Below are 27,664 nucleotides of genomic sequence, written 5' to 3'. Positions count from 1 at the left end.
GATAAACGTACCAACAGTTCAAGTTTGAAGAGCAAGATACATCTCAAGTCATACATGTCCAGGTTGTATCAAATGGTCCTCATAAAAATTAATTTTCATTGGTAAAAGCTTGTATCTTGATTTTTTTTAAACAGCTCAGTTAATAGCCTTATGAAAAAAGTGATATCCTTTTGCCTCGAAAGAGTTCTTTAATGGAATGAGGAGACTGTTTTTAGATAATTTGAGAAGCCACCACTGCCATAAAACCTAAAATACAGCTTTTTCAGAGCAGTCATATAAATTTTGTAATCTTGAGATACGAGGTTTTAACAGCCAACCATCATAATGCAAGTATCTCACTTCCATTTTGGATATTTCTGCTATTCACATCTTCATTTTCTCTGCCTTATTTTCCTTTTTTATTTCCTCTTTCACACCACCACCACCACCATCATCAATCATCATCATCATCATCAATCATCATCATCACCACCATCATCATCATCACCACCATCAATATCATCATCTTCCTCTTCTTCCTCCTCCCCTTTTCCTTCCCTCCTCCTCATCAATGTCATCACACAATCCAATGACAAGACACTGTGTGATCTGAGTACAAGTTTTATTTTCAGCATTGAAAAATTAAAACAAAGTGGTAGATTTACATAGAATTTCAAATATAATCACATGGCTTAATATACAATTGAGCAAAAAATAGATATAAAAATAAAATAAAACGTTTGTATACAATCATACAAAAAACAGGGATTTGTTCTACAAAAAACACATCTAGATATTGATTATTACATTACTAGCATCTTCTGTACAAGATAGACATATGAAATTATACAGATTTCGCACCATATACATGTAGAAAACACCAAGAAATGACTTGAAAATTCATACAAAAATAACAATTTCTATTTAAAGTGTTGCATATATTCATGATCAGTAAATAATAATTTGATAATGAATTGAAGGAGAAAATTCAAATGTTAAACTCTGTGCTACATGCTAATTGTGATAAAAATTTGTCCTGGGACCAGGTTCATAACAAGTTACAACTATGGGAACTTTGTCATTATGACAACAATCATGGTTACGTGGCTCAGCAACATAGATAATAATATTTAGCATGCTAGTCATTTGTTTGCCTCTGATAAGACAATTTAGATAATATATGAGATTTCAATTTATTTGAATATCAAGTGTGCATCTTAGAGTGTATATTTGCATAATTTGCAAATTGATGAATTACTGAACTTCCTTTTTAAAAAAGACTTTCAATCATCGTCAACTCAAATAACCATATCTTATTCCATAACTTATCCTAACAAGCAGCATATCAATTATTGCTCGTAAAATATGAAGAACATTAAGGTTTTTCTCAATTAATTAATAATACTAACATGTATCCAAGGTATCCATTAAATTAACCGTTCTTTTATTTCACTTTAAATAACATTTGAGTTTGAATTCCCTCCAACTTGCAATAAGTAGATATGAAAAGGCCACGAGTTTAACCAAAAAAGTATGATTACAATACAATATTCACTATAATACCATTAAGTAGCATACATGTAACTAGACAAATTAAAAAAAAATCATATATCAGGCAAGTTTTGAAAGATGAGAATGAAATATTGAAAAATTTATGTGAAACATTGATAATTTTCATTTGAATAATCTTGAAAGCTCAATGATTTAAATTCAGGGCAAGAATAGAGTACGTGCAGTATAAGTCTTATTCTATTTTTTTATTACTATTTTATTACTAATATTTTAAGCCAAGTGATGGGTGATTGTATAATAGTAACCTGAAATTTATGGGAACAGTGCTCGATCTTTTGGCAACATTTGAGATGAATCAACCGGGTATTTCATGATTTAATGAAAATCATGCGCTTCTAATTTTTCCTCTACATGTTGACTGCAATGATATCAATGAAGTCAATATATAGATAGAAAAATGATAACATGACACAAGTAATACAAGACACCTTACACCTCACACCACATCAGACTATCATACAAAAACAAAAGAAAACATAAATTCTGCAGGTTAAGCTAGGGTAAGTCAGACATCAAATCCTAGTCACTCTCCCACAGTAAGCATAACACTGCCTCACTCTTTCCATAACATAATATGTATCATTCTCCAATCTTAAAATAAAAAACAGCTTTTAAGTATCCATAATTCAAGGTAATCGCTATCATTTAAAGGTGAGATATACATATTCATTATTTCAATTCATTTCTAAAGTATTTTGTAAGTACATGTATCACCCAAACTTATTTTCATGAGTCATCACGCCCAAATCAGATTACATATATATTTTTTATTCGAAATAGTGTAAATACCACTATCCCTTCCTGTACTTTTTGACTAGTTATTATGTAGTTATTATCTTTGTACACTGACTACTTGGTTTTAGTTAAGGACTAAAGCATTAAAACAACACTTTCCTTAATATGAAAAGAGGTTTTAATTTGAATATTTATTTATCAGAAATGGTCTAAAAATAATACCAAACTTCTCATCTTCTATACTTACCTTATTGAATATATGAGTCTGGATCCAAATATCAAAAACTTTATGCTCAATAACAACTCATCACTCTTATAATAATAATAATATGCAACATTTGTATTAAGCTCGTAGGATGGATACAAATGTTTCTAAGTGCTGCATACTATATGATAGTATGCAGCACTTAGAAACATTTGTGTTAAGCGCTATAAAATGTTACATATTAAATTATTATAATACCAAATTTATTCAATTGTGCCCATGCGTTACCAAATACGTGCACATCTATCCTACATAGCAGTGCTACTTAACCATGATGTACTACTTGATTGAAATATTTAAAGCCTGGTTACAGCAGTCAATGTGTTGAATAAAATGGCATATGCCAAACAGTTTTGTTAGTAAATGTTCATATTTTCCTTAAGTCAAAAATACACAAATAAAAAATGTCTAAGATACAAAATAAACAATGTAAGGATACAATCTTTTTATAATATATTCCTTTCAAATATTTGATCAATTCATAATATTGAACCTTTACCAAAGCCTTGGAGAGACTTAAAATGTCCCAATATCGATACCACTATTCTATCATGGAAATGTACTGTTTTTTTTTTTACTCATCTACTTCGTGCAAGAAACAAATAGAGTTGCGTTTGTGATTTCACCAGGGAACTACTTTCATTAAAGTATCTAGTTGCATTAAACATGTCTTTCATTTCCACAAAAGTGTTCTTACATTATTTCTCAACAGATTCTAGAATCTGTACTACAACAAAATTTCAATTATTTAAATAAATTATCAAATGCCACTCTTCTTACCCCAATCAACAAGAAAGCAACTATGGTATAATGGTAGACAAAAACTAAACCACAACTATCAATTGTATAAATTAAATAAAAATTTACTACACATACAACACTTATATATAGCATTGACAAAAAAGATATAAATAAAGATGATCATTATGAAAATGAAAGCACAACAAGTAGATAGCTGAAAGCAGATAAGCATAGAAATTTTACTCACTTTAAAAAATACATGATATATTCAAGAAAAGGTCTATATAAACAAGGATTAAAAGCTGTAAATTACACATATGAAATCAAAATGCTTGAACTGGGGAAATCCCCTTAATCCATAACATCAAATAACTTTCAATTAAAATCAAGGACCTAGGGCTCTTTTTAAAGACTTTTACAATTATGGTAACTTTTCCATTATGACAACTACCATGGTAACAGGGCTCAGCAGCCAATCACAATTAAGGTTACCATGGTAGTTACAATAATGGGAAAGTGAAAATAATTGTAAGTATAAATGAAGCAAGCCCCAAATTGATTAAAACATGTATAAAAGTAAATGATTTCATTAAATAACTGGTTTGAAATTCATAAAATTAGACCAATGTATCGTTGGATTATCAAGAGGGGTCCCAAATCTTATCTACCAATTTACTTCAAATGGTAAAAACATAGAGAATCAAATATGAAATACATTCAATTTCAACTTTTCTTGCATTGGGATATCTAGATATCTGTGAGAAAAGTGTCAACAGCAAATGATATAAAAATAGTTAAAATTTGTTGAAAATCATTAATGTACAAAACATAAAATCTAACCCTGTGGCACACACACATTACATATTCAGAATTTGAGTATTTCATGGAGGCTAACTACTTTCAACAAGCATGGTAACATCTGAACAACTAAAAATGACCTTCCCTTTATTAAAAAAGCTCTGTTAATAAGGAATAATTTTATTTCACAATATTTTTGACTTTTAAAGTGCATTTGCAATAATTATCAAGAATGCCTGTGTGTTAATATACTAATTAAATATCTATGCAAAATGACCCTAAATATCAACATCGTAATAATATATCTAACACATAAACACACCCTCACACAGACACACTACAAAACTATGAGGAAAATAGTACAGCTAAATTATTTCTTTTTAAATGTTATACATGGCAATTTGCTCAAAAGATATTCTGTAAATGAAAAATATAAACCTATAAATAATACAGAGTATACATGAAATTTCAAAGTGAACATTGGTTTTCTCTCTCTATATGTAAATTGTCATGAAAGATATAATGTTAATCAAACTGTATATTTTATATTATATAACTCATAGATTCTTATCTTGTGATTGGTTGAGTGCAGTCACATGTTATCTAGCTTCCCGCATGTTTTCTCTGAAAATCAAGCAATAATCTGCAGTCCTATCCAATGTGTTTTATCCGATGATGACATGATGATGACCATGATAAGTTGAATTCCCAGTAATTACAAAACATTTTCAGAATGTGAAAAGAAAATTAAAACAAATCAAGAGGTTTTGAAAATGTTATATTGTTTACTTTACATGCTTATGTCCATTACATCCCTGTGTTGTAAATAGAGATAAAGCAATACCCAGTCATTTTGTTTGTTTCTTTCATTGAATTAAAGTAGTCGGTGCCTGCAGTTTTGACCAATCAGAACTGCTCCTTTGCATGTAGTTAAGAAAACAAAATGTCATACACCACAAACTTACAGAGTTAAATAGGTAGATAATATAAATGAAATGAAACATGACAGGTGGTCCTTCTTTACAGGTGGATGCTAGAGTAGGTTTGATTGTATTGTACTTTATTCCTTGATTGAACTGAATTACATGGTACAGGTTTTTAAGCTGTTGGCTACCAGTCTCTAATATCATATGACGAGTGCCTGACTAAAAGACGGTAGGTCCTGTTTTTCAAGACATTGATATGACTCCATTTGGAATACCATCCCAATACCTTTATGGTTTTTCATTATGATTTAATGAGGTAGGCACCCAACCAACTAAGCTAGCATTCCAACGTGTCAGATATAAACTGGTTTTCGCTTGCTAAAACATCAATTACTTATCATGATCATCAATGATACAAAACATGGTTTACCAAGCTATTATAAAAAATACATTTTGCTTTCAAATATCTTCATGAAAAATCTGATCATTTCATACTGATTTCAAATGTCATCTGATACTGTATGAAGTTGGAACTTTACAATTACATCTTGCTTGTCATGTGACCTGTGCAATATGATGTCAGCTGACCATTAGACTGTATCATGTGATCAATGTTCTTGTCATTTTTGTAAAGATTCTGGATCCCTTCAATGATTATAGATAGGTTTGGAATAAAACTGGTTGAATTCCTGAGAGCTTTTCATGAAATAAGACTTGTTAGATATTCTATCCAACAGTTGCCATAGGAACTGTGCTTCTCTTCAAATCAAAATTGAAGAAAGTGGCCAAATCTGTCGGACAAAAATGTTGATGGCATGCTCCCCTTGATAAATTCATGAGGTCTTAATTCATTCTCTTTCATCATTCGAATTTTTCTTGCTCTCCCTTTTATTTCTTTATCTTATGGTCTTATTCAGACATTGCATATGACCACAAATTTCTATTACTTGATCTTGACCAAAACCACTAGCTCCTCAATAGTTATATGCCGAACCGAACTGTCACTAAGCATCAGAATAATCAACAAGTACATATTTGGTGGTTCTTTCAATCAAAATATTTTCACGTGCCATCATGTGACCTCATCTCGACCAATCACAGTGCAATATTTGTGGTAGGTGGGGAAACACATCTAATTTCCAAGCTCCGTTCAACATAAACATGATGGATTCTGGTTTGAATTATTCCGTCAAATTTCATTGGAAGGTCAAAGGTCATCGGAAGACAGGGGCTACTACTTTCAGAATGGTTTTACCTTCGTCTTGTGCAAGTATCAGTGAGTTGGCCATGTGGTGCTCGATGAGTTGAACTGGTGTCTCGAATGCCTGAAATATAGATGATAAAAACAATGAGGACATCAAGAATTTTTGGTAATACCTCGGGTTGCAAAGCTGATATGGCATCTTACAATACAAGAGCTGTGTCTTTCATGCAGGAATCCCAGACATCTTTTCATCCCGAATTCTCACAATTATTGAAGACCAAACAATCATGGGATATACAAGAAAATGATTTGGAAAGATGCATAGGACCTTTAGAGCAGGGTTCAAAGGCACTGAGTATTTTACTCAGTGGCATTCCCACATTGCCCATTTTTTTACTTTGTCTATGAAGAATCCAAAATGGAAAGACCAGGGGAGCGTTTTATGAAAGGACTTGTCAGACGTTTTATCAGACAAGTCCTTTTTCATCCGACAATTACCATAGTAACAGTGCCTCTCAGCCAATCAGAATCAAAGAAAGATGTCAGATCTGACAACTTGTCGGACAAAAATGTTGATGAAACACTCCCCAGGTGCCCACTGCATAGTTTCTTAGCCATTTAATGGTAACTTCAAAGGAATCCTTGATTTTGATTGGATATTCAGCATTGTAACCATGGTAGTTACAATTGAAAGTTACCAGAATAGTAACTTTTATGCAACAATTGATTAAGGTCCAGTCTCAGACTTTTTGGTAATGTGCCTGAAAAATCAATGGATAAGAGTTTGTTAACCTGTTGAATACTAATTCATTTGATTACACAGTAGTCGTAATAATCCAGGTTTTTTAAATCCAGTATAGTCCCAACTAATACCATGGTCACATTTGCTCTACGGCGGGCGTACGGCGGCCGTAGATACCTGAATTCGAGAGATTTCTGCGGCGGCCGCAGGGTCGACGTACGGCGGATTCCTATTTTTTACAGGCCGTAGAATTTAAACGCGGATTTATAACACTTTTTCTTTTCTACGCTCGCGGAAGAAATTAGACTAGCCGTAGGCATGGCGTAGAACGGTCTACGGCGGCCGTACGACGAGCGTACGGTGGCCATGCGGCTGCCCTTGTGTTTTTCTTCCCTCCTTTTCCCTTCTCCTTTGTGTTATTTGCTTGGGAGGCACCAGGCACGTATCTAGGATTTTGCACCTCGGGGGCCCGACCTATAATTTTGGCCCCTGTGTACTTTTCGAAAAAAAAATGGCGACCCCTCCTCGTCAGGCAAACAGGTGCCTTAAATGCATGTTGAATTATCTTATTTCATAATCACATGAAAAAGGGCAACTGCAGACCACTTTTTTAATGATGACTTGATAAAAGCAAACTATCCATGAATGTGATGTAATACCACTTTTTTAAAGAACAAATGTGACCATGCAGGAAGCATAGATATTGCCCTTTCATCAGAGTAAGCCCTACTAGAATTATGTGTATGGGCGCCCATTCCACAGAACGGAGACCATTGAAAGACAACTGAAAGACTTAAAATTGGTGAGGTCTTACAGCGGTCTTCAAGATCACTGAAATTTGTCATCTCTGTGGAATGACTCAGAAAGACCCCTCAAAGAACTCTGAAAGACTGATGGATATTTCTTGTCTTACTGGTCTTAGACTAGTCCTATAGAGATCTTTCAATTGTCTTTCAGAGATCTTTTATGCAACAAGTGATCTTTCAGAATTCTTTCCATGGACTTTGCCTGGTCTTTCAATGATCCTTCAATGGTCTTTCAATGATCTCTCATGAGTCTTACAGTGATCTCCGCAAAAATCTTGAGAGACTGCCGAAAGATCATTGGAAGACTATATAGACCTTTGAAAGTTCATCGAAAGACCGCTGAAAGACTGCTGAAAGACCACTGAAAGACCATTTTTCTGTAAGACTGTTTTGAACCATTTCAAAAAATTTTGGAGCCCATGAAGACCACGAAGACCACTGAAAGATTGGTCAGGACTCGTGTAAGACCTCAAAGACCATTGTAGGTTTATTGAGAGACCTCTGAAAGATCAACCAAAATTCATGGTCTTTCAAAGGTCTTTCAGCGGTCTTGTTCTCTGTAGAATGGGGGTTTTACCAAGGGTGGATTTTGCTTTCGCAAATAGGGAAGAGGGGGTATTTTCATCCAATATATTTTCCCGATCGGCGTCATGGTATAGTGGTTACGACTCTCGTCTTTCAATCAGAGTGATTCGAATCCAAGCCATTGCATGTTTTCCTTCAGCAAGAAATTTACTCACATTGTGCTGCACTCTACCCAGGTCAGGTGTACGGGTACCCGGTAGGAAGAAATCTTTCTCTTCTTTCCCCCTCCTTTTTTATCTCCCTTTTCTTTCCCTCTCTTCCCTCCCTCTTTTTGGTGCCCCCTTTTCGCCTACCCGGGGGCCTGGGCCCTGAACCCCCCCTCCCACCCAGAATACGCGCATGGGCATGGTGTGACACTTTGAAAACTTTCTGAAATGAAATGTCTAATGTAAAATATCATGAGTGTGACAAGCAATTCATGGTATACTCACTGTATAGTCCCCATGCGGCCGCCGTGAGGGCGCCTTGCGGCCACCTCGCGTCTGCCGTAGTATTTGTCAAAAACCTACAGCCAGCACAGGGTTGCCCTAGGGCGACCGTACGTCATGATTTCAAGGACATACGTCAGCCGCACATTTTTTGTCTCCATAAATTAAAAAATATGCTGTGCGGCTACCCTATCATAATTATGTGACCGCTAGAGTAAGTGGCCGTGGAAATTCTGCGGCAACCGTAGAAATTTTAGAATCTACGGCGGCCGTAGCAAATGTGACCGAGGTATAAGGGGTGGCTTGATTCACCTCACTCACACAGAAATCATACTAACCCTCCCTCCATCTTTACTCTATTCAGTGCATCCTCCTCCCTCAACCCAACCCTCAATATATACACTGGCAGATCCAGGGGGAGGGGGAAAAGCCAGCCAGTGCTCCCCCTTTTGAGACGCACAATTAACATTTTTAATGTAAAAATTCTGTTAAGACTGAAGTGTGCTCCCCCCCCTTTAAAAGTTAAGACCTTTTTTTTTTTTTTTGCTTGTCAAATTTTTCCTTGGGGAAAATGTGCCCCCCCCCTTTGGAAAATCCCTGGATCTGCCCCTGATACATACATAGGCTTTTTACAGAGATCAAAAGTTCCATAGGACACCAAATTAAGCCATCCAAGGAAAGATGAATGGTATGATATGGTTTCCTTCAGTGTATGCAGCAATAAGAAAGCATATAATGGGCAACAAGGAAAAAACAAAGGTCACCACTGTAGATGGTGTGACCATATCGTTATAAACTTACCAATTCATTTTCCTTCTTGGATCCTAAGGCATATCTCTGATCTTTCCTCAATCTGATCTGAAGGTTTCTGACGCGCCCGTTGAACCATAGAGCCAAAGAATGGGGGTTAGCTGGGTCGCCACGGGCACTGTTCCTCACAATGAATGATCCATCCTGATTGGTAAACGAAGAGGATGTTTGTCATATTCCTCATAATATTTCAATTTTTTAAGGATACTTGATTACATAACGTATAACGTATAGCAGGGGTGCACCTAAAAAAAATTCATGACAGAGATCCCCACTAACGATTCCATCCCCGACCCAAACTACCACATTAATTTCCCCTTTATCATAGCCTACTATAATCACTGCCACCCCCAACTACCACTTCAACTATAACCCCCACAACCTCCACTACTACTCCAGTCACCAATACCACCCCCCACCATGTCCATACTATCTTTCTGCCAACCCAACTAACACCCCCAATTGAATGAAATGGTACCCATGGGTATCAGATCTCATTGGACGAATTCATGCATTTACACATTTTAACCACTAGGAAAATAATGCTTTTGACCATAATCTTCTAACTTCCAAGAATATAGCCAAATAGAAACATTAAAACTCATGTTTACAGACATATCAAGAGAAAAGAATAATATCGAAAAAGAGCACTATACCTTTCTACATTGGTGAAGTATTTTTTCAGACTCCTGTCTTCCAATGTTACTGTGGTACCAAGGTTGTCCTTCTAATTCATTTACCTGCAAGATAACCATAGCAGAATATTCCTATTGAAATCGTTTATTTATTATATCTACTACATGTATGCTACATTATAAATGTCATAAATGCTGAAAAGGTTATCTGTGGCAATAAATAGGCTCAGAATTAATTTTCATGTTTTCAATGTTCTTTATTAAAAGATAATAGGCCAAACAAATGTAGTCACTTTGCCCAAAAAATTATTCTTCAAACCAGGCTGAAAATAATACCATTTGAACAGATAGAAAAAAAATAAGACAATCAAAACACCGACAATTCGATCAAAATTCGGACAAAAATACCAAAGTTATGGCATTTTAAAGATTTGCATAATTCTGGTGAAACAGTTCTAAGCATGTCTTTGTGAATATTCAATGAGCAAACTGATGTCATATCCCCACTTGTTCTTTTGTATTTTATTATAAGAAATTAGGCCTATTCAAATTTTTTCCTCCAACAACTTAAACAAGGCAAAAGCGATTTTGTGTCTCGCCCACTTATGAAAAGAACCAGAAATATCGTGATTTGCAAGGGCACGCAACAGAATTGTATCGAAACTTCATTGTGAAATGACTGGGATGGAATAACACTTGTCAAAAGAGCCTTTCACGTAAACTTTAATGTTGACCTGAAAATGACCTTTGACCTTACCATGTGACCTCCGACTGCAGCATAACATGTAGGTCCTACAAGTCCATCTACCATCCAAGTTTGGTTGAAAAGTGACTTACGGTTGCAGTGTTAGGTGTCATAAGAGTCTTGCAAGTAAAACCTTAACGTTGACCTGAAAATTACCTTTTGACCTTACCATGTGACCTCCGACTGCAGCATAACATGTAGGTCCTACAAGTCCATCTACCATCCAAGTTTGGTTGAAAAGTGACTTACGGTTGCGGAGTTAGGTGTCAAAAGAGAGTCTTGCATGTAAACTATAACGTTGACCTGAAAATAACCTTTGACCTTACCATGTGACCTCCAACTGCAGCATAGCATGCAGGTCCCCCAAGTCCATCTACCATCCAAGTTTGGTTGAAAAGTGACTTACGGTTGTGGAGTTAGGTGTCATAAGAGAGTCTTGCATGTAAACTTTAACATTGACCTGAAAATTACCTTTGACCTTACCATGTGACCTCCGACTGCAGCATAACACGCAGGTCCCCCAAGTCCATCTACCATCCAAGTTTGGTTGAAAAGTGACTTACGGTTGCGGAGTTAGGTGTCATAAGAGAGTCTTGCATGTAAACTTTAACGTTGACCTGAAAATGACCTTTGACCTTATTTACCATGTGACCTCCCACTACAGCCTAACATGCAGGTCCCCCAAGTCCATCTACCATCCAAGTTTGGTTGAAAAGCGACTTACGGTTGTTGAGTTATGTGTCATAAGGTTTTCGACGGACGGACGACATTTGGATCCCTAAGTCTCGCCTTCACCTCTGGTGGGCGAGACAAAAATTGGATCAACAACTGATTTTATAGTGCATTAGATATTCATTGCTGCAATTTATTTCATTATATGGGAGAAATAATCATTCACACATAAAACAAAAAAAATTAAACAATTATGATTTCATGTAATAAAATTAGAAAAAGTGGGGAATATGACATCAGCCCATCGAATGAATATTCATGACGACAAGCGTTTATGAGTAGCTGATTTCACTATATATTGCTAAAAAAAAATCAATAATTTCGCTATTTGTTATCAGATTTTTATGAAATTTTCAGCATTTTATTGCATGAATTTTACTCTATTTATTTAGATATAAATATTTTCAGCCTGGAGTACCCCTTTAATTTTTCTGACCTTCTGTGGAGGTGTTGGTGGTACAGGTTGCCTGATAGGACTTGGAGGTGCTCTGGATGCACTCGGTGTGAGTTTCGGTGGTTGAGAAGGTGCAAGGCGTTCATTGATCTGGAGTACAGCGGACTGGTTCGGTGTTGGAAGTTGGGGCTCTGTCATGTTAATTCGTTAGAAGAAACAATATAAAAAATGTACAATTAAAATATATCAGATATCAGACAGGATTTCACAAGCAGTTTGAGGGCAAATCTACATGTAGTAAAAAGACCCTTTTATTCATACTTACATGTTATGGTTACAACCTTTTACATCTACTACTCATAGAGGGTATAGCAAGGAACCTGCAATTTGTTCTAACAGCATGTTTCTACAGAGAATCGTTAAACGGTATTACCCGCGTAAGTATCCAGAATTCCGGAAAACTTCCCTGTAGAAACAGACGTGATGCGGTTGATCGATAAACCGCATCATGCAAAATACGGTGACTCATAACCACCTCTGAGAGGTTATTGCCGTGTTAATCTGTTTAACTTTTCTGTACAAACACACAGCGAAAACGCGTATCATGTCTGGCGGAAGTGCGTGAACTAGGAAGTGCAATTTCGCAGTATATTTGCAAGTTCTGGCCTTTCCAATCTCGCCAGCTGACATACCACAATGCATTGCAAGGTCATATAGATTGAATTTCCCAATTTCCAAATGGCCCAGTATTCGCGATGCAGAATGTGAGGTAATCAGATTTTTTGCTCTGTAGAAACAGGTTAGTTTTAGGGCAATCCAATTTTCAATTCTGGAAAAAATAAACCGTTTTTAACGATTTTCTGTAGAAACATGCTGTAAGTCCTAAAATCAATCATACTTATTTCTGTAAATCCTCACTTGAAAGTTAGTCTGGTTAATGAAACAAGAAGTACAAAATGATTTTTTTTTATAGGCATAATTGATCTATCCACCACAAATTAGTACTCAAATTTGCAATTTATTGCAAATTCAAATTCATAATTTTTGTGGTCCTCCTGTTTTGTTCTAATGCAAAAACATGGATATACAAATGAACAATTTGTAATTTTTATTTAAAAAAAAAATGATAATTTTTTTAATGTCTTAGAATAGGTATCTTGTAGAACCCTTTCAGTCCGAGTAAGATCCCATAACACTCCATGCATTTGAATTCACTGGTAAATGGGGAATCAGTGTCTTGATATTGCTGGAAGGGATGAGTTTAGAAAGGGAAAGAACAGCACAAATCAGAGAATGAAGGTGGTGTTGTCCTGTTAATATGGACGTGTAGACTTGAGGAATTGGGAGGGGGCTCTATCATTCAGTGATTTTTCTCAGTTTAAACCTTCTGCTACTTAAATGGAGATTAAAGATATCAAATTGATCATCAACAACACAAAACACTGCGTATTTCGCAAAGTGTAGAGAGTGACTTAAAGTAATGATTAAGTGCCAACTTGTGTATGACAATTATGTGTAATCTGCCCATTGCGGTGACTTGTTATTTACCATATTTACCATACGCAACTGGGAATTTAGGTAAAAAGTTACTTAAAATCTTTGTAGAAACGCCCTCCAAGATTACTCACGCGATGGTCTTCTGTTTGAAGGCGGAAGTGGGGGCATTTCTGACTGCCAGGACGGAGGTTCCACCATGTTGTTGTTGCTGCGTTTCCTAGCTGTTGGAACATTTGGAACACTACCACTGTCACTACCGCTGGAACTGCTACTGCTCATGGAAGACATAGATGATGTAGATGATGGGATTCCGGGTTTCCTCTGGAGAGAATTATCCCCTGTTGTGACTGGTCTCTGGACAACGGGGGAAGGGGTGTGCGTTGGTGAGGGCGGTTGAGGTTGGGGTGGAAACTGTTTAGGGACAGAGCGTGTGAATTTTGATGGAGGAGCCGGTCTCCTTGAACTGTCAGTGTTGTTATTATCGACTTCAAATCGGTTTTTCATGTTCAGGACACGCGAGGAAATGTCAGATGAAGCATTGCTGTTTTCGTTCTCATTGTCATTGATCGGAGATGGCATTGTCGGGATCCGCGTCGTACGAGGAGGCGACCTGGGAGGGTCTAGTCTTGTGCTCTCTGTACCATTTGGAAATACAGGCATGGCCTTGGAAATAAGTGAGCTGTTTTCAAGGTTTGGTATCCTTTTGTTGGAGTGGGGTCTGGAAGGTATCGCGGGAGGAGCGTCCGCAGAGGCCGTCGGAGGATTTGGCTTCTCTGGTCTTGGGGGTACGTGTACTTGAGGCGCTCCCCCTTGAGGAACGGTTGGAAGACGTCTGTTTTGAATATTCGGCTGAACTTTTCGAGCTGGCTGTTTGACTGAAAAATCACAGAAAACCAAAATAATGAATAACAACACGAACAACAACATTGCTTCCTTCTTTATTCATTAAGGCTACTCTCACAAATACATTACCCCCTCTTTAACAGTGCCCTTCAATAAGAGTAATTAACAAAGTATTGTCAAAAAGATTTAAATTTGTCGCAAAATGATTATTCTCTGTTTGTCACTGCATGCCTAACTGCCTTGTTAGATTGTGCATTAATAAAATATCCATGATCGTTAGTAATAATATATCTATTTGGCAGATTTGTCAATCGAAGAAAAAAAAACAATATTTTTGGAAATTTGCATGGAATCTGCAATAATTGTCCCAAATTGTTGTACTAAATTATTAATATCATGGTGCAACAAGAAGGGAATAGTTGGTGACCCTGCATATTCTCATCAGGATAAAACTGTATGAAATAAATGGAAATCCAACTCACCTTCTAGATCTGGTTCCAAATAATTTTCATCTCCGGATTCCTGCAAAGAAAATGTGGATAACATGTTTTTTCTAACAAAAATTTGCAATACATCACTTGAAGAGAAAACATTCAACAACAATACATTCTAAAGAGACAATACTAAGAGTCTTATTTGGTGTTATGATTTTGAGATATTTCAAAAAGCAGTTATTGGGCATTGTCAATAATGCATGGCACAGAAACCTCTTTCTTATCATAGCTACCAATAACTTTCTTGGTCATCATAGCACATTATTAGTCCTGTTATTTGGGTTTATGAATGCACTTTAATGACATTACATTAATAATGAGATTTTATAAGAGGAAACTTCTTTTTGACCACAAATTCCAACAGTGAACAGAGAAAAACATATGAAATGGGAAAACTCACTAACTGATGAAGTGATAATATTCATGTTTACAGAATATCTCTACCAACTACTCCCCCCCCCCTTCTCTTCAAAGAAATCTTAAATTTATAATTACTCACATCAGCATAGTCTTGTACTTCTGCATCTAAAGTTGTTAAAAAATAATTGAATCATACTAACATTTACTCCCTGCATGTTAACTCTTAAAACATGAATTCTAACTTTTGGATGGATAGCCTTAAAAATAAATCAAACAAAAGTTAAACATTTTTATATATTCTATTTCTATAAAGTATTGTAAATGACTTTATCTCATTTAATGTTTGCAATTCTAATGCATCAACCTTTATTTCGAATTTGTTTGAATACATGTGTTTGCAACCATGTGATACATCTCAAAAGGCCAGTTTTCATTTCTCTGTAATATAGATTGAATTAAAATCTCTTCTTTATTTTAGTGGAAAATAACAAGAATGGATGATATGTGTATACCATTGTCTCGTGATACTATGTTTAGCAATTGATCACATGACTAATTTTTCTGATTGAGTGCATTGGTTATTACATGCAATCAATTATAAAATTTAATTGTATGATCAATTACTAAGCTTTATAAAAAGGCACATCATAGCTTATTCTTATCTTTTTTTATATTTAAGTAATAACTTTTCTCGCTTTCATCATATTGCAAATTTGAGGAACAAAACTGCTGACTTCTGAGTGGGAGGTATTTTGCATAATATGAATATGTAGTGTTCGAACATTTTGTTTAGAAAATACTGTATATTGTCATCCAAAGTTAATGTATTAAAAATTGTTACCAAAACAGGGCCCAATTATCAATGATCTTGATTGGCCATTGGTACTCTACGATCGATTTCAAATCTTAGTGAAAGAGAATCCTGATCAGGGTTTTAACAGGTCTCATGGTATTAATTAGTTATATTTACATGACAAAAAAATTACACAATGCTTACCTGGAAATGCATATTCCTATGAGGGGTTTTTAAAAGAGAAATAGGAAAGAAAATAAAACAGCTAGACTGTTAGAAACAGAATAATAAAAGTTTACTAGCTCATTCGAATGCAGTAGTGTGTGTGCGAAATATAATTATCAACTAAAAGTTCAGAAAAAAGAAACAAAATTGAAATCTGTGACTTTGATGGTGAGCCTATGACAAAAACATTTTTTTCTCACTTTTATCATTTACACATCACGTTGACAGTGACTTGTCAATTTAAAATGTCTTTTAAAACTTTTCTATCATCATTTTTGAGCAAGAAGATGGAAAAGGGAGTCTCTTGCCCCCCTCCCAATAAACATACACACAAAAGAAAAATTAATTTTTATTACTGCGATTTCGCTGATTAAAAAAAAGGAAAAAAATCCACCTCGACTATACCAGACCATTTGATTCTAATTTAAAAATGAAAAAAAAAAACCTTTCTTAAAACCTGATTGCTTTGCTCACTTACATGTACTTATTCATATTTTTAAACACAACTTTCATATACTTGTTCCCCATCCTCTTCCTCCTTTCCCCCTCCCCTTCTACCTTCTCCCTTTCCCCTACCCCAGAAAGAATCGTGTTTAGAGTCAAGATTGCTTTTCTAATGTACCACACACTCACCTGTTCTTCCTCTGGCGTGATTGGTTGAGGCTGTACCCTGCTAGGAATGGGTGGGGCAGGAGGGTCGTTACTATGGTGATGACCTCCTGATTTGGGAAACTGAGGTATCCTCCTGTATATTGGTAAAGACATTTTGTTAAAGTACCAATAGATTGTGAGGACAGAAATCTTGGTTTTCTCTAGCTAGCTTTCAATTTGAAAATATATAGGTTATTAGTCAGATACTTAAGTCAAATTCATGCCACACTCACTGTAAAATGGAGCAAAATTACTACAGTGTTCTCTATGGTAACAAAAAATGTATACATTTTCTCCAAAGAAATCCTGCAGGCAATGAATGTGATTCACATATTGTTTAGGAATAAAATATGCAATATCTTCAAAGTTCATCTCAATGGTTTTTCTCATCAATAATCTGATACGGCTTTTAGAAGAAAAAAAATTAACTAGAGCAGAAAAAAAACTGTCACAAACTCTTTCTACCCACCGTGCAGACATTCTGAAGTGAACCAAGAATAGATCTTCAACAAGTCTGATCCACTCAATTCAAATACAACATATAGCTATCAATGGAGGAACATATACAATCTTACGTTTCTATTCTGATAACATTATCAAAGATTAAACAATTTAACACTGGTTCACCTTCTGAAAACTCAAGATTACATGATGATCAAAGGCCGTCAAATAAAACATACAAAACAGAATTTTGCAACGTCTAGGAACGTAAAAATGTTTGCAATAAGTTGCTAATTTTAAACAATGACTTGATTGGTTGATAGGGTTTATATGTGCATGCAATGATTGTCATGATTGGTCGTTGCCATTTTATGACTGATTGTAAATCTATGTTTCGTCCTCCTGAATTTGGAATGAGGAAGTTATAAAAGAAAAGTCAGAGTCTGAATAAATGTTGATCATTCACTTGATCTGTGAAAGTTCAACTTTAAACCAAATGAGTTTGTCAAAATAAAATATGGGCATTTTTTTTATACATAGTTTGAAAAAGACAGACCTAAAGCTTAAGAATGATATAGAACTCGTAAAAAATGTTAAAAATCTATATCTACTATATGGAAGATATTCAAGAAAATATTTGAAATAGGTTGGGTTTAAAGTTCACTAGAGCATGAGATGTATATCCTGTAAAATGTCTGTTTATTCATGACCATTTTAATTTTATTGAAGTTCTTAAAGAAATGTTCATATCTCATGTTTGGCTTCATCTATATTGACAGTAAGAATATAAATATATTCACCTTTTCAATTAAGCTAAAAGCACAAATGTCTAACCTAGTTCATTTACTTTGCCTAAGGACTCATTGCAGGTTTTGAGCTTCGTGTTCATATACATTGATTATCATGGTGCTATTTCAGCAATTAAATTGGACAAGGCAATTTTTCAATCAATAAATGTTTTAGTCTACTCCTGGACTGGTTTATAGACATAGTCCTGTTCAATTAATGGTCTTCTTTACGGGAAACATATACAGTATGCGTTTAACATTTATACTATATAAGAAATATATTGTGCCCATGGATTAAATTACTTGTGTTTATTACAGGCTTGTAGAGTTCAAATCAATCAGATCACCTTTTTAGATCACAACAAGCGTTCACGTTCCATAGCCAATAAATTATATTGCATTTTAAAATACATTTATGATTCTTTTTATTATTCCAATTTATAACCTAGTATTTCCAACAGAATGTTTGGTAAAATAAACCTATGTTGGGGCAGTTACTGAAAACAAATAAATTGTCATGACACTTTGTAACCAACAGTCTACATCAGTCTGATTTTAATTAATTGTATTTTGTTCTCTTATTTCACATTTTATCAACATTTTTTATGTGCCGCTCAATTATTATTTTATATGAAGTGATTCCCTTGCAAGTTTTCGCTCAACGCACAGATCATGCAGCAATGCAGATGTAATAAAGATCTCTATCTAGTGCACTTGATCAACCCTCCCAACAGACAGTTTTTTGCAAATTCAAATGGTGACATCATACAAATCCTGAGCCTGTTGATTGGTTGTTGCTTTCATGATATTTGCATATTTGCACAAGAATGTCTAGTGTAGGACTATAATGTAGGTATTTTTCTATTTTGTGCACAAATTAAGTGCAGATTATATGTCTATGCAGGCCTTGTGTAAAGCAATGTAATAATTTTTTGATAATAATTATAAACATTTAATACGAAAATGTAAAAAAATACTAGACACTAGAAATATTTGTTTTTGGTCAATCAAATTGGTGGATTTCAGTATAGAATTAAAAACACCTTGCAACTTCAAGCTTTACAACAGATTCTAAAAAAGAGAAGAACATAGTCTACATTGTCGAAATTGTTTTACTCACGCTGGTGGAATCCTAGGACCTTGATTAATCCCATGCCGACTCTGCTGTTGACTCTAAAATCAAAAAAAGAAAAATAGAATCAAATTTTGTGAAAACGTTAACTCCGTTAACTCCAGTTTGGTTAATAATCATGAATCTGATTCTAACATAATGTAACAAAATTACCACCACATTGACTGTATACACAAGTAAATGGAAGTGATGTGTGAAGTGATTTTGGTAGAAAATGAGTAGCTGATTTAAAATAAAGCATCCCATTCTGTCAAGTAATAATATTTAGTGTTGGATTTGCAAGCATACTCAGTTTTAAGCCAAGATTTATTAAATTCTTCATGTTAGGTTTACATAAACTGTGAGAGAAGTAACAAGATCAAGATCCGTATTGTTGTCATAATCAACCCAGACTTCAAAGACTCTGTCAAAATTAGTGATCATTGCAATTACTCGAGTTCAGCTGCAAGTAACATATGGTGAAATACAACACAAATGTAAGCAAAAATAAGGAAAGATCGGCCTTGGGAATGATATCAATTTAGAAGAAGCTTTTGAATTAAAAGAGGTCTATTCATACAAGTGGTGCATGGCAATTAATGCATTGATCTATGCATTCTCCAAGAGAACACTTTATGCCTACATCAACAGATGGTTAAAAGGATAGTATTGACAATTGATTATCAACATCCTTCTAGCCACTACCTCCCATCTTCCACCCATCTCTATCTCCGTCATCCTGCCCTCTGTCCCTCCCATAGTCTCTCCTAAATTCCCACAATCCCTTCCAGTTCGACAGGTAGGTTATAAGAACTTCTTCAGGCATCAAATACCCAATAAGTTCATTTTGCATTTTAATTTTTCGCCTGAATTGGATGAGCAAGCAACTAGATTCTTGTAAATATTGCCCCAACAAAATTATTCCACGCTGCTAAGATCTAGCAGAGAATTAATTCCCTGGATCATATGGATGGCATAAAGCTTCTCAACACTGTCATGAATTTGTAGTGGTAAAAACACCTATCCGATATTTGTGCCTTAGCATTTCAAAGTGACATTTTCCATCAGGCCCTGGGCTCCGTAACACAAAGGTGTGCAATCAATCGCTACATACCAATGACCAATCAAGATCATCGTTGCATGCGCACTGCCGCACTCTATTTAAAACACTGACTGGGAACAAATCAGTGTGATTCTTTCATATTTTCAATTCATTGAAAAACTTTGTGTTAAGGAGCCCTGGTTGACCCAGAATCCCATCTTTGCCTGATTAATATTTTTGGCCAAAATGATTTCAAATCACAAAATGGAACTTGATGGGGGAAAACTGTATCAACCGGAGCCATGTTCTCAATGCACAGATGTTAAAGTAAATGGGACAGTAATCAAAGGGTTGAGGTGATTAACATGCACAAAGTGTGAAGCACTATAAAGGAAGATGTCTTTAATGTGAAAATGTCAAAATAATTATCTCCTTCCTCACCGACAAGATGGAAGTACATAGGATATGAGTACTGCTGGCTAACACTTGAAGGAATGGACACAGTGAAGTACATTACAAAGGTGTCATGCACCTTCAAAAATCTCAAAAAGTCGTAGGGCATACATCTTCATAATGTGCACTACATAAACTTGATTTTCAGCAGCGATATCAACTTTTTGAATTTGGCAACACAATGGACTTCACCTCTAAATGTCATAAACTAAGTGAGTGGAAAAGTAATAATATTTCAAATTGTACTGCAGAGAATTTCCAATCTTCAAGCTAAATTGTGAAACCCTTATATCGGGACAAAATTTTATATTACCACACCATTACATTTGAGACTTCACAAAGTCCAGGAACTGTTTCAGCAGTTCTGGATGCATTTTATGAAATGAATTGTTAGATATTTCTATCTGACATGTCAAAAAGTTACCACCAGTTACCATATTAACGGGCACCTGCACTTCTCTGCCAATCACAATCAAGGAAAGTTGTCAGACAACAAATGTTGATGAAACACTCCTCTGGGAAGTGTTTTATGAATGGAATTGTCTGATGTTTTATCAAAAAATTACCATAGTAACAGCCAGAAACGTGTGCTTCTCAGCCAATCAAAATCAAGAAGAACTGTTGGAGCTGACAACTCGTCAGAAAACGAATGTTGATGAATCTTTTCAATGTCAAAATCCCATATTGCCTTTGAATATTAATGCATGCCTCATTTACATATTATCATCATCTATGACACTTTATGATGAGTCTTAAGCTTGAGGATGTTAAATCCTCCTCCCAGAGACGTACTATGGTCCCCATATCCTGGGGAAGGAAACCTAGGCTTGTAAGGCTTAACATGGATTTCACCAATTAATATAGACCCCTACAGGCGGTGCTGCACCATCCCGAGTTTGCTCAATCTCGAGATTTTAGCCCGATCGGCCCACTTCGCGATTAATCTCAAGATTCAAGAAACCCCGTCTGCACCATCGCAAGACAGCGATTCCTGCTCGAGCGAGGCAACAAACCCGATATTCCGAGCATGCGCACTTTCGGATCTTGGAGTTTCAACGGCCCGCGCTTTTGAATAACTTCCCGCGATATGCAAGCAATGTACTCTTTTCACTAGCACTTTCGCCGAATTCGACCGGTGTTATGCAACAATCCTCTCAGCTCAGCGAGTGAAGAAGTGATGTATTCTTCGTTAAATATGATGGCGGAGTAGGAGGCAACGACAGAGAGAGGGAGAGAGGGAGAGAAGGAGGAAAGAAATGCTATTTGCTCACATTTTGCGAAGGAATAAGACAACACTGCTGTCAGTGTTGTTATTGAATATGACCATCGTCGATGAGCGCCTCCCCCTTCGGTCTGGTCTCTCCCAAAATCCATTCACTGGTGGGACACCATCGTTGCTTATGATATTGATGAACGCTATTCGCATGTATAAAGTTGACTTTCGCACGTGTTTATGTTTTGACCAAGGCGGATAAGTGGAACGCGAATTGCATTATGGACTGACGTCATGAATAAATTACCCCGAGTCCAATCTCGAGTGCGTCTGCACCGACGAATTAGCGGGATAATTCGTAAAATAGCGCGCTATTTTGCAAATAAACCCGAGTTGACTTGGGATTGCAATCTCGAGATTAATCCTACGAACTAGCGCGATAATTGCGTCTCCACCGCCAACTATCTCGAGATTTTTCAGATCGGGATAATTTGCCGGATCAGAAATAGCGCGCTAATTTGAAAACTCGGGATGGTGCAGACGGCCGTAAAATGAATAGAGATTTGACTTCAATGGGGTGCTAGCTTGAAGGAGTACGTCAGAACAAGCTGAAAAATTTGTCATGATTTGAATAAATAGGGTATAATCATTAAATATGATGGTGAAAATTTATTTATAATACCTGATGAAAAAAAAATTATTACATTTTTAGTAATTTGCATTATTTCTGTAAACCTTTTTTTTTTTTTTTGGGGGGGGGGGGCTGCACATCACAATAAAAGTGCAAATGAATGAACTAATGTAATTTCCATAGCTTTTTCATTGTATGATTTATGAAATACATATATAATCTATGGTGATTAATGTGAGCAATTCAAAAAATTAAAATATATAGCATCAAAATGGTTCAAAGGTATCTATAAAATTTGTCAATCTGAAAAATACACTTATTTGTACCGTAATTTAAGAAAGGATGTGAAAAGTGATGAGACACCTTGAATGTTCTGAAAACATGCCATGTCACTCAACAGTAAAGGAGGTGTTAATGGTTGATGATTAGCACTTCAGTGGTAAGAACTGATATAAAAAGTTACAGTAATACTGAAACATACCATGATACTGAAATATTACACATTGAGTATCTCAAAACTGGATCCATTTAATAAGATTTTTTTATTTTTTTACCCATACATTTAACTTAGACTGCACAAAAATGTAAACTTCTAATAACTATATCTATATATTCTGAAACTTCCCAGAGCTTTTGATCATGTTTAATGTACAATGCATACTACAACAACTTATTTACTCAAGAAGTTGTTATTTTCCTCATTTTCTAAAGAAGCCACCATCAACAGGCAGATGTCAGCTTTCTGCTCAATATTCAATCTTCCTCACAAACATGTTTTGGAAGACAAAAACCGAATACAAGAGGGAGTCTATTTCATTAATGACTGTCATCGACCTCAGGATGTGAAAATGAATTCAGACAGATTACTTCCTGTTGACCAATGTCTCTGTCAAACATCTGGGAATTTTTCAGTAATAAAGAAATTATTCAATTTTGACCTATTAACCTCTTTACATTACAAATAGAGACACCTTGAAAAACATAGGGAAAAGATGACTTTTCACTATTCTGTCACAAGGTCAACTGGATAGGAACTGGCAGTTATTAATTAGTTTGGAGCCAATGAAAAGTCTGTTAAGTGTCCATATTGTTTTGGGGTTAGTTGCAGATTGAGTTGCATTTAAACACAACTAAAATAAATCAAGTGTGCAAGTCCTAAATACATGCTTCTGTTTGGGTAAAAGTCCAAGTTGCATTCGATTTCTAGAGTTGCATTTGATTGCAAGTGTCTGTGCAACAGGCACATTGTTTTTGAAACCATATAAAGGCTCATTTGGTAAGCCATACTTTGAAGTGAACTGATATCCCTTTCAGATCTAAGTTTCGGCTGGCCAAATTGGTTTAAAAGAGTTTGAGAGTTGGTCTGACCATGGCCATTATCTTCTAATAAAAAGGCAATTTATGGATCTTATATGAGATTTATTATAACTGCGTTTATATTCTTCGATGGCTTTCTCTGCTTTTCTTTTGTTTACTAAAATCATCTGTACGTCAATTGTATATGAATTCTAGTAACGTTTAATACTGCTTGTACCAATACACTATGACTTAAGTTGGCTTTGAGCTCTTTCAGAAATTCATGTGAAAGGGGCATATGGACAATGGTAAACAGGACATATTGGTTTCAAAGATAATTTGAGTTTCTCTTGAATTAAACACTGATGAGGTTTATCCTTTCTAGTAATATTGGGTAGAGTTGAATAGATCAGATAAATGTAAAATGATATTTTCCCATGCTTTTGTCATTGAAGAAATATTATATGAGGTGAGCTCTCCCAAAATTATGAATTTTGTAATGCCTCCCCATCATCCAAGGCCCTAATAATACAAGGGTTTATCGCAAAGGAAAAGTAAAGGGGAGGGGTTACCCATGAATAACGGGATGCATGCATTAGGTATGATAATCTTACATAACAACCAGCCCTCAACAATCCCTAATAACCCATAATATGAAATCTGAATGTACAATTAACCTTAATTATAAGCATTAATGACACATAACATAAGAGAAAGGCTATTGATGGCACTTGCTATGATATGACACAGGTACAAGTTAAGCCAATAAGGCAAAATGGGCAGTATTCCATAACAGTCATCTGTCCTTTTGAAAGAAATGTGTCAATAAAATTTCACTTGTTATTCCATAATTCTATTGTCTCATAATACATGGATGCTAAGAATAAATTGAAAGTCTAAAATCTAAAAAAAAATAGACATGCCACAGACAATTCAGAAAAGTCCTTTGTGTTCAAACAAAAATTATATGATCTAATTATTTTGGTTGGTCTTTCTTTGGCCACTCAACGATACTATATTGCGCACATCAGTGACTCACAAAATCTAGTACAGGGGTAGGTTTTCCTGGGTAAGAAGTGATGTATATTGTGCAAGAAGCACCCCAAATTAGAAGGTGTTTCTGCAGCTAAGTGGGCAGAAGTATAGAGGGTTTCTGATTTATCAAATGGTTTCTATATCATGAATGCATGTTTAGAACCATTTGGTCTGGATTTCAAGTGATTTTAATATTATGCTTTGATTTGGAGTATAGATTATCTGTTTTAAGGGCAACAAAGAATCCAAATACAGGGGAAAGGATATCAATAAAAAAAAAAATGAGTGGAGGCATTGTTTATAAACCTACAATGTATGGTGGACCTGTAGAGCAACAAAACTGAATGACCCTCTTCAATGGCATCTTATTCCCTACAATAATACTTATTACTCAATTATTTTTTCATCTGCATTTGTTACTCTTACTTGGAGCACTTTGTTGCTGATAAAAGTCATTATTTGAATACGAACAAGTCGGGGGGGGGGGGCATTTCTATTGACGAGTGGATACCAGGCGCGACCAAAGAAACGCGTAAAATATTTCGCTAGGAAAGCTAAGTGCTTACGGTCAAAGTTGTGAGGGTATAAAAAAGACAAAAATTAGTCTATAAAGGATGTACTTTCTGCCCCAACACTACGTGTTTAGAGTCTGATTTGAGCAAGGTGAGAGGTTGGGCTGTAGTAAAGTAAAGGTAAAGCTGACGTCTGGATCATGTCCGTGACATAACAATTAAAATATTGCTGTACTTGTTTAGGGGGTCAATTCAGGTAATACTTGTCAAGACAAGGGTACCGTTTTGTTTCCATACTTGTCAAGGGTAGGGTTCACACGCCAATACTTTTTAAGGGGTGCATTTTCAGAATATGGAAAACACTTGTTTAGGGTGATTTTCGAAATCCCATGGTCACGCCTGGTATCCACTCATAAACGGAAGTGCCCCCCGGGAACTAAGTGCATTTTGATGAAGCAAATTTTGCCATGCCAATGCCAGTTTAGTACATTATTAAGTAATATATATTACACAAAACAACCCCATGTAAACTGTAATTAAGAATAACTCCTAACATCAAACTGATTTCCAAAATGAAATTTACCAGACGACAATATACGTATAACACGTCATATCATCAAATGTATTTAATCCAGATTCACATCCCAGCATAAGGATATCGAATTAGAGACTAACTCTTACTCATCAAAATGACCACATGCTTTCACATACAGAGTGATGACCAGATATAATTTTAGACACTAGTTCTGACCACATAGAAAGAGTCTAATTATATAGCGGACAGAAGCTAATCAATGACTGCAAGGACAAAAATGAATATTAATTTGAACTTGTTTTCCACCATTTTAAATCATGCTGAGGGAAACAAAAATAAAATAATTTCTATGTTGTACTACTTCTTCTTCTACTACTGCTGCTGCTGCTGCTACTACAACTTCAGTGCTACAACAAAAAACTATGTACTGCTACTAATATTAGTACTACTACTAGAATGAATGCTACTACAACAATTGTGCTGCACTCATCCTAGGTGAGGTATTACAATGGGAACCTAGCAGGATTGATTGAGTGACAGCACTCAGCGCTGGAAGAGACAGCTCGACTTGAACCTGGGGGTAATGATAGTTGATCTTTGTATCCTCTTGAAAGGGTGCTGCAAAAATCTAGCCATCATTTATTATTATTACTCCATGACCTTTAAAACAAGTAAGATGATTATGGCAACTCAATAACAACAACAAATAATTTTACAACTACTACTACTACTACTACTACTGCTTCTGCAGCTGTTGCAGGTGCTACTACTTATACTCCTACTGCTGATCACCATAATGATCAGTGTCATCATCTTTGATGAATCTCTAAATCAAAACAAATCTCACGTTTGATTTCATATATCTAAAAAAAAAGAGGCCTCCAAATTTAGTTAATTTCAGTGTCAGAGAGCTAAGCTGAAAACATAATTGAAACAGATTCATTTTTTAGAAATGCAGCTTCTGAATGAAAAAAGAATCAACCAAAAAAAAATGATTAAAAAAAATTAATTATTCACCACAATTGCAGAGTAAGTCACATACCAGAAACTGGAAAAACTTGATGTTCTGAGAAACAGAGGGTGGTGGCGTGTAGATATATCCGGAATGCATCTTCATGGTGATATCCAACGTTGCAATCTTCACTATCAAACAATTATCTTCAAAAGTCCTTTGAAAGCTCAAAGAACTAGAGACAACCAAATGGGATTCTCCAAAGAAAATTGCAAGTTGAGGTCAATGAGAATACTTTGCTTTGTGCAATTCACAGAGCGACATATGACTTCCAAAATGAACATAGGGAGAGAACCTAAACTGGTGTCGGTCCCGCGTGGGATACCCGAATGCGTCGTCACTGCTATAAGTGGAGTGAAGGTTGAAAAGAGAAGGTCAGCTGAATACACAACCACCTACGCACAGCACAAGCCGACACGTCAGCCTTTTCTCTTCAGCTCCGTCAGTCCGAGTGGAAGTGGGGTGCCTACAGTACCTCATCGTTTTACAGGGAAGCGCAACAGAGTGACCGCACATCCTTTATCCAATTAGAAGCAAGTTGACAAGCCCTCTCGATTGACTAATCAGGCCAAAAAGGTGGGAAAGATTAGGAGGGAACATATCAATAGTCTGATCGTTAGACACAGAATGTACTA

General features: G+C 35.7%; 1 protein-coding gene across 1 annotated transcript; it reads right to left on the bottom strand.

Annotated features, from left to right (window-relative positions):
• Positions 1-1,865: 1,865 nt before the first annotated feature.
• On the bottom strand, positions 1,866-27,165 carry LOC129273370 (B-cell linker protein-like). Its single transcript, XM_054910396.2, has 11 exons — positions 27,060-27,165; positions 19,310-19,362; positions 16,943-17,054; positions 16,289-16,304; positions 15,431-15,456; positions 14,920-14,959; positions 13,726-14,469; positions 12,140-12,288; positions 10,248-10,331; positions 9,583-9,735; positions 1,866-6,341 (listed from the first exon to the last, which is right to left on the bottom strand). The coding sequence occupies exons 1-11, from the start codon at positions 27,132-27,134 to the stop codon at positions 6,231-6,233; spliced, it is 1,563 nt and encodes a 520-aa protein (XP_054766371.1). The 5' UTR covers positions 27,135-27,165; the 3' UTR covers positions 1,866-6,230.
• Positions 27,166-27,664: the final 499 nt, after the last annotated feature.

The sequence above is a fragment of the Lytechinus pictus genome, chromosome 12, assembly GCF_037042905.1.
Source record: "Lytechinus pictus isolate F3 Inbred chromosome 12, Lp3.0, whole genome shotgun sequence".
Lineage (NCBI taxonomy): Eukaryota > Metazoa > Echinodermata > Echinoidea > Temnopleuroida > Toxopneustidae > Lytechinus > Lytechinus pictus.
Note: the sequence above shows the minus strand (reverse complement) of the source record. Positions and strands in the feature narration are given on the sequence as shown.